Genomic DNA, 8,239 nt, shown 5'->3' with positions numbered 1-8,239 from the left:
TTATGCTTTTCATTGGTGTTTAATGTGAATATAGTGATTTCATCATGTGCTCATTTGAGATTCATCTTCTTTTTAAAAAAAATTTTTAATGTTTGTTTTTGAGAGAGGCAGAGACAGTGAGTGGCAGAGGGGCAGAGAGAGAGGGAGACACAGAATCCAAAGCAGGTTCCAGGCTCTGAGCTGTCAGCACAGGGCCTGACATGGGCCTTGAACTCATGAACCGTGAGATCATGACCTGAGCCAGAGCCAAAGTCAGATGCTGAACCAACTGAGCCACCCAGGTGCCCCAAGTGTCATCATCTTTGATGAAGTGTGTATTCAAGTCTTTGTCCCATTTAAACTCTTTTATTTTTAAAAATAACATACTATAGGCACATCTGGGTGGCTCAGTTGGTTGGGGATCTGACTTCGGCTCAGGTCATAATCTCACGGTTCATGTTCGAGCCTCGCGTCGGGCTCTTTGTTGTCTGCCCCACTCCAATTTGCTCTCACACACTCTCTCTCTCTCAAAAATAAACATTAAAAAAATAACATACTGTAAAATTTGCCTTGTGTGTGTGTGTGTGTACAGATCTGTGTGGCTTTTTTTTTTTTACATTTATTTATTTTTGAGAGACAGAGACAGACCGCAAGTGGGGGAGGCACAGAGAGAGAGAGGGAGACACAGAGCCCGAAGCAGACTTCAGGCTGGAACTGTCAGCACAGAGCCAGATGCGGGGCTCTAACTCACAAACAGCGAGTTATGACCAGAGCCGAAATCAGACGCTTAACCAACTGAGCCACCCAGGCGCCCCCAGATCTGTGTTTTGACACATATCTAGATGTATGTAACCACCACCATGCCCAGGATACAGAACAGAATGGCCTCACAACCCCAAGTCACACCCTCACTCTGTCCTTTTCTGGGTCACGCCTTCCCACCAATTCTAACCTTGGCAACCATTAATTTGTTCCTCATCACTTTATTTTTGCCTTTTCAAAAAAAAATGGAATCGTACATTATGTAACTTACATTTTTTTTTTAATTTTAGAGGGGAGAGAGTAAGCATGAGCAGGGGAGAGGGGCAGAGGGAGAGAGAGAGAGACTCCCAATCTTCTAACTCCTACTCTCTCTGCCTATCCCCAGCACACATGCTTTCTCTCTCAAAAATAAATAGACATTAAAAAATTAATAAAAACAACAAACTGTAGAAACACCTAAATGTCAATCAATAGATGAATGGATAGAGATGTGTATGTATGTATATATACATTGTATATATAATATACATTGTTTATAATGTGTATATATATGCACACACACACTCCCACAGGATGGAATGCTATTCCACAAGAAAGAAAGCCCTCTGTGACAACTTGGATCAAACATAAGCCAAGTGACACAACTCAGACAGAGAAAGACACGTACTGTGTGATATCACTCCTATGTAGAATCCAAAGAAGTTAAATTCAAAGACACAGAGAGAGTAGAGTAGGGGCTCCCAGGGGAAGAGGGTGGGGGAAATGGGGAGATGTTGGTCCAAGCGTACAAACTTCCAGTAATAGATCAACAAGTTCTGGGGGGCTAATGCACTGCGTGGTGATCACAGTTAACAATGCCGTATTACATTCTTGACCAGATGCTAGAATGGTAGTTAGCATGGTCTCACCACAAAAAGAAATGGGGGGCGGGGGAGCACCTGGGCGGCCCAGTCAGTTCAATGTCGACTTTGGCTCAGGTCATGATCTTGTGGTTCCTGTTTCAAGCCCCGCTTCGGGCTCTCCACTCTCAGTGCAGAGCCCTGCTTTGGATCCTCTATCCCCCTCTTTCTCTGCTGCCCCCCAACCCGCACACACGTGCTCCCTCTCCCGCTCTCAAAAATAAATGAACATTAAAAAAAGGTAATTATATGAGGGGATGGAGGTGTTGGCTAACACTTCGTGGTAATCATTTTGAAATATGTAAGTGTATCAAATTGGCAAGTTGTACACCTTAAACATACATGATACGATATGTCAGATCTCAATAAAACTAGGGGGAAATGAAAAAAATTCTCAGCTACGGAGACAGAGGAGGGTCTAGGACAGAGCTCAGGGGGCTTCTAATTGTAGGAGCTGTGTGGGAGAGGAAGAGTCTGAAAAAGGGTGGCTCACAGAGGTGGAGAAAAAGCAGATGTCATGGAAAGCAAGAGAGGTGGCCATGGCAAGGAGGGACTTCCCTACATGGGTTTGAAGCTCCTGGAGGTGGAGTAGGAGGGGGACAGATCCAGGGAGCTCACAGGCTAGGGGAAGACACACAAGGACACAGGCCGTGTGATGAGGAAGTCCAGGCCTTGTGGGAGTCTGGAGGCCGCAGGTGACTAGCTTGGAGTAATCAGAGAAGGCTTCCTAGAGGAGGTGATATAGGGCTGTGTCTTTCAGGAGGAGTAGGCGTTTGCCTGCAGGCTAGGAGGAGGAGAAAAGAAATTCCTGAGACCATGGTGGGGGGTGGGCAAAATAATGGGAAACAGCCAGGAAATCTCCCAGGAAGGGTCAGCAAGTTGCATGGACGAATGTTGGACTAGGACCTGGAGAAGGTAGCAGGGGCCAGATCACAAGGGTCTTGAATGTGAACATGGGGACTTTTAACCTTTACTCTGGGGGCAATGGGGAGCCATGGAGGTCTCTGAGTAGAGAGGGGACACAGCCAGAGCCTTGTGTCCTGTATCCAGTACAGAGGATGGACAGAGGGAGCTGATGCTGAGGGTTCTGTCTGCAGTCAGGGTGGGGCTGGGCTGTGGGGAAGTTAAAGAGGAAGCATAGAGAACATCTGACAACTTTTAAATCTGGGGAGAGCAGGAGGAGGGTTGGGGGGGGCTGGGGTCACTCTGAGAAGTTAAGCCTGGGCAACATTTGTATAACATCAAGTGACCCACTCCTCCAGCTGGCCCTGGGCGCAGGGTGTGTGTGTGTGTGTGTGTGTGTGTGTGTGTGTGTGTGTGTGTGTGTGCATGTGTGTGTGTGCATTGTCCTCGGGGCGGCACCTTGTCCAGCACACGGTGGGCACTGATAGGCTTTGAGGAGCACTGATGAAGTGAGAAGTGCATTTGTGATCTCCACCTGTAAGACGCTATCCCCTCGGGTCAAACTGGACCCTAAAATACCAACCATTGTTTCACTCACTCACTCCCATTTTGGTAAATAAGTAAAGGTTGAGCAATGGGGCTCTGGAAAGACCCTAAGAATGTAACTCTTGTGAACATTGTGACCTAAAGATTAATCTGTTTTTCAAGATTCTGTTAAACAACCCCACCCCTTTACTAAGACCTGGCCCAGAAAGGTCAGCTGGTGAGAGTCACCTAGTCATGCCCTTCTCCTTCTTAGGTGTCTAACTATGATTGGTCATTTTAAAAGGACAAAGAACTTTAAAACAATAGGTTCCAGCCAATATAATCGGCTACCATGAAATGCTGTAATTATAATTGGTTAACTAAATGATGACTTATTTAGCCTAGCCAAAACCCTTAAAAACCCTTAGCTCCTGCTCGGTGTCACTCTCTTCTTCTAAGAACTTACATATGCTCACAGGGGCCATTCGGGCGACTAAAATAAAACCCTATTAATCAACTACAGTTTCTTGTGGATTCTAGTCTCGGTGACTTGCATTGTGAAGAAAGCTCTAACACACCCACAAAATTCAGACATAAGTAGATCTTCGTTGAAATTTTCCCATCGGAGCCTGAGGGCTGGGGAAGCAGACCCTGGGGTCTCTAGTTTCCAGTAGGGAGAAAATCCACAGGGAGTCACCAGCCTGAGCCCTGGGGGCTTGTTAGTAGCTGGGGAGCCCCCAGGACAGGAGCTCCAGAGACCCCCCTCCCCTGCATAACAGGACCCGGGTCCTCAGCCTGTCCCTTCTCGGGCTGTTAGCAGAGTGCGATGCGGGCACCCTGCAGGGGACGCTTCCATGGCCATGGTGTGTGTGGATTCAGAGCCTTTGCAAATCTGGAGAAGCCAGCATGGTACATGCCTGGTCCTAGGGGTGAAACCTGAAAATGATTCAGGGGGAGGGAGAAATGCTAGAGTGACCAAGCGTTATCCTGATGACAGCCAACAGTGACGGACTCGGACGGCATTTGCCCGACAGGTGTCCAGTTCTGGTCTCTGTGGATGACACAGTGTAGAGTGGAGGAGAACAGGACACCTGCCCAGGCAGGGAGGTAGGGAGGTTTGGGGGAACCCGCAGGAGAGCCCTGCAAGCCACAGACGCTCGCTCACCTGCACACAAGCTGGTCTGTGCAGGTGTGCCTGCAGAGGGTGGGAGACGGACCTGTGCTCCGAGCACCTGCAGGCATCGCTCGCAGGTGCACACACAGGAACTCTGGAGTTTCCTGGGCGTGAATGCACACACATTCACACAGCAGTGAGAGCTCAGAGGAGGTGGGGAAGGGGATCCTGACCTGGGGTGGGGGCTCCAGAAGAGAAGGAAGAGGAAAGGGAGACGCAAGTTCCTCATCATGAGGGTGGCCACTGGAGAAGCCCCTGAATTTGCAGCCCGTGGCTCCTGCTAACTTCCTGGCCAAGAGGCAGCTGTCCTGGCCATGTGGTTCACAGGCCCCGGGTATGCAAATAGGGCACTCTCTTGTCCGGTCACCTGACTTGGTTTGATTAGGCACTCTCACTGTCATAGCTGGAAAAGGGCATTTGACATGTTGAGGGATAAAGTCGGGGTTTCTCAGTGCTTGCAGGAGTAAGTTTTGGCCACATTTAAGGTTTCCCGCTGTCATCTTGCCTCTTTCTGGGGTGAGGTCTTGGGGGCTGGGGCAGGGGGAGAGGGGCCCTCAGACCTCCATGCTCAGCACCTGTGTCCCCAGCATTCCCTGAGCTGACAGAGTCCCCTCAGTCCCCAGGCTGGGCCCGTCTCCCCCTGCCCTCCTGATCCAGCTCTGTCAGCTCCCATCCCCTCTGCTCCTTCGTTCACATCAGCGTCCAACCACCTCTCACCACCTCCATGGCCCTTGCCCTGGCCCCCCCTCACCTGGACCAGCTCAGCCACCTCCTCCTTGGTCTCCCAGCGTTTCCCTGTGTCTCGTTCACCCTGTTCGCCTTCAGTGGCCAGAGGGTGCCTGCAACTCATGTGTCAGGTCACGTTCCCTCCTGCTTAGAATGCCCCCCTTGGTCCCACAGCCATGGGCATAAGAGCTCAGGTCCTCCCTGGGACCCAGCAGACATAGCACCATGTCTGTCCCCCCTGTGGTCTAACCTCCTTGCATTCATGCTCCCTCTCTCCCTCTGTTCTCCTGGATCTTCCTGTTCCAGGCACAGTCCAGCCTCAGAGCCGTTGCACAGGCTCTAGCCCCTACCTGGTCTTCCATGCCCTACCCTCTGGGCTGATAGTTAACATTTCTTTCAGGTCAAAATGTGGGACCTTGGCCACCCTGGTGAAATCACACTGACCCATTCCCAGCCCTAGAGGCGAGATCTGAAAACAAAGGCAGGGGGACATTCTATTCTGGAGGGACTGGGCCCTCTGGAAGAGCTTTCCTTTTTTCTTTTCTTTTAAATTTAAATGATCCTGTGCTGGAGTCCAGCTCCAGCAGGTCCCGGGCTTCCTGAAGGATGGACGGTGTCGGCAACAGGGAGTGACAGAGTCTTGGCTTCTTTCTGCTCACCAGGCAGGCATCTCCTCACTGACCCAAGAGTCAGCTTTATTTATTGAAGACGTGTATGGGGTACAAAACAGAAGTGGCCATTAGCTTAGACAATGATTTCTGATGACAAATTCTTTGGCATGTAACAATTTCCCAGAACACAGATTGGTAGAAGAGTCATGCATAATCCTTATCAATAGTGATCGAAGTCGGTGACTACATGCTTATCACATGGGGAAGGAGGGATCTTTAGCTTTAAATACAAGGCAGTGTTTTTAGCATAGTAAAGGCAAGAGTTAGTTCTTTGTAAGCAGGGGTGAATAGCCTGTTTGCAAGAAAAAAAAACCAGTTTTCTCCGAAAATGTAATATTTGCTCCTATAATCACAAAAGAAACTCCTATAACAAGTGTTTTCAGAAGGTACAATTCACATGTTTAGCATAAGAAGGAAGTCACTCCTGATATCAGTCAGTCAGGCTCCTGGGGGTCGGTGCTCACGCAGGAACTGAGTGTGGGTGGAGTGGGTGTAGACACTGGTCAGTAGCCATCTGATGGTGGGAGGCCTCGCAAACCTGTCTTACTTGAGAAAGGCTCCCAGCAAGGCTGCCGTGAACATGTTTGTACACGTGATGCAGACCATTGCTTTACCAGGAAATCGTAGAGGAGGGATGGTGGAGCCCAGGGAGGACTTGGGGTGTACACAGATGAGCCGCTTCCTGCATCGGGCCGGGGGAGGTGGGGGTGCAGACCCAGGGCCACACCCGCTGGCCCTCACGCACCCTTCCTCTCCTCTGCAAGCTCTGCGGGTTTCATACTTGAAGGAAATGCTGTCTTTCTGGAAGCTGGGGTCAAATGCAATACTGTCAAATTAGCCATTCTAAAGTGTACATTTCAGTGACAACTAATACAGTCCCAATGCAGTGCAACCACCACTGCTGTCTCTTTTCAGAGAGTTTTTGTCACCGGGAAAGGAGATCCTGTCCCTGAGGAATGACTGCATGTCCCCTCCTCCCTTTGTCCCGGGCAGCCATCTTAGTGGATGTGGAGTTAGTTGCTTGTTCATTTCATGTAAAAGGAGTCATAAAATATGTGGCGTTAGTGTCTGGCTTCTATCACTCACCAGGATGTTGGTATTTTTTTAAATTTTTAATGATTATTCTTGAGAGAGAGAGAGAGAACGTGTGCAAGGCAGGGATAGATAGAGAGGGGGGCACAGAATCCAAAAGAGGCTTCAGGCTCTGCGCTACAGCTCAGACTGATGTGGGAATCGAACCCACAAACCACGAGATGATGACCAGAGCTGAAGTCAGATGCTCAACCAACTGAGCCACCCAGAGGCCTCTTTGTTTTTAATTACTTTAAGTGGGCTCCGTGCCCACCATGGGGCTTGAACTCATGACCCTGAGATCAAGAGTCACATACTGTATTGCTTGAGCCAGTCAGGTGTCCCCCTCCTGTAGGGACTCTTAAGCAATGGCCTTTTCACTCTATTTTTTCAGAGTTTGGCTGTTATAGAATCAAGTATGTGTAATATCACAAGGTATTTGTTTTTTTCTGTCTGATTCATCTCACTTAGCCTAATGTCCTCAAGGTCGATCCAAGTTGTGACTGAAGGCAGGATTGTCTTCTTTCCCAGGGCTGATTAATTCTCCATTGTGTGTATATAACTCTTCTCCTTTCCCTCCTCTGCTCCCACCCCCTCTCCTCGTCTTCATCCTTCTCTTATTCTTCCTCCTGGCTTTCCCCTCCTTCTCCTCTTCTTCTTCCTCCTTGAACCTCCCCCCTCGTCCTTCCTTCTCTTTCTTTTTGTCCTGTTTTTCTTCCTCTTCCTCTAAAGTAATCTCTACACCAAATGTGGGGCCAGAACTCTCCACCCAACGACCAAGAGTCCCATGACCTACCACTGAGCCGGGCAGACACCCCTATCCCACATCTTTATGCATTCATCCATTGACTGACACCTGGGGTGTTTCGCCATGTGTGATACTCCTGTCTTTTGAAATAACACTAGCTGGGTGACTGTTAGTAACGGAGTGACATAATTTCTGAGTCCCTTTGCTTTTGTGTAAAAAGGGGATGATTTCCTACCCCAGCAGCCCTGGATTCGAGGCTGGTCCTTAGTAAATGCTCCCATCCTATGTCCTCTTGTCCTCTCCTCCCAGGCTCCTGAGAAGCAGGAGGAAAACGCCACCTGGCTGGTGACCGAGTTCGTGCTGGTGGGCTTCTCCAACCTCCTACACCTGAGAACGCCCCTCTTTGTGCTGTTCCTTATCATGTACCTGGTGACCCTCAGTGGCAACGTCACCATCATCACCATCATCCACACGGATCGGAGCCTTCACACTCCCATGTACCGCTTCCTGGCGGTGCTGTCCCTGTCTGAGACCTGCTATACGCTGGTCACCATCCCCAACATGCTGGCTCATCTGCTCATGGAGAGCCAGGCCATCTCCATCTGTGCCTGCCGGGCTCAGATGTTCTTCTTCCTGGCGCTGGGATGCAGCCACTGCTTCCTCCTCACCCTGATGGGTTATGACCGCTATGTGGCCATCTGCCACCCGCTGCGGTACCCCGTGATCATGAGGCCCACGGTGTGCCTCCGCCTGGGAGTCCTGGTTTTCTGCTGCAGGTTCT

General features: G+C 49.8%; 1 protein-coding gene across 1 annotated transcript in view; it reads left to right on the top strand.

Annotated features, from left to right (window-relative positions):
- The first annotated feature begins 4,966 nt into the window (after window positions 1–4,966).
- LOC115274391 (olfactory receptor 10T2-like) overlaps window positions 4,967–8,239 on the top strand; it is an 11,061-nt gene continuing 7,788 nt past the window's right edge. The window contains 2 exon segments of the mRNA XM_029917836.1: window positions 4,967–5,077; window positions 7,768–8,206. Coding sequence (XP_029773696.1) covers window positions 4,967–5,077; window positions 7,768–8,206 — 550 coding nt within the window.

Source organism: Suricata suricatta, chromosome 12 (genome assembly GCF_006229205.1).
Source record: "Suricata suricatta isolate VVHF042 chromosome 12, meerkat_22Aug2017_6uvM2_HiC, whole genome shotgun sequence".
NCBI classification, from domain to species: domain Eukaryota; kingdom Metazoa; phylum Chordata; class Mammalia; order Carnivora; family Herpestidae; genus Suricata; species Suricata suricatta.
The sequence above is the reverse complement of the archived record's forward strand: the minus strand, read 5'-3'. Positions and strand labels throughout refer to the sequence as shown.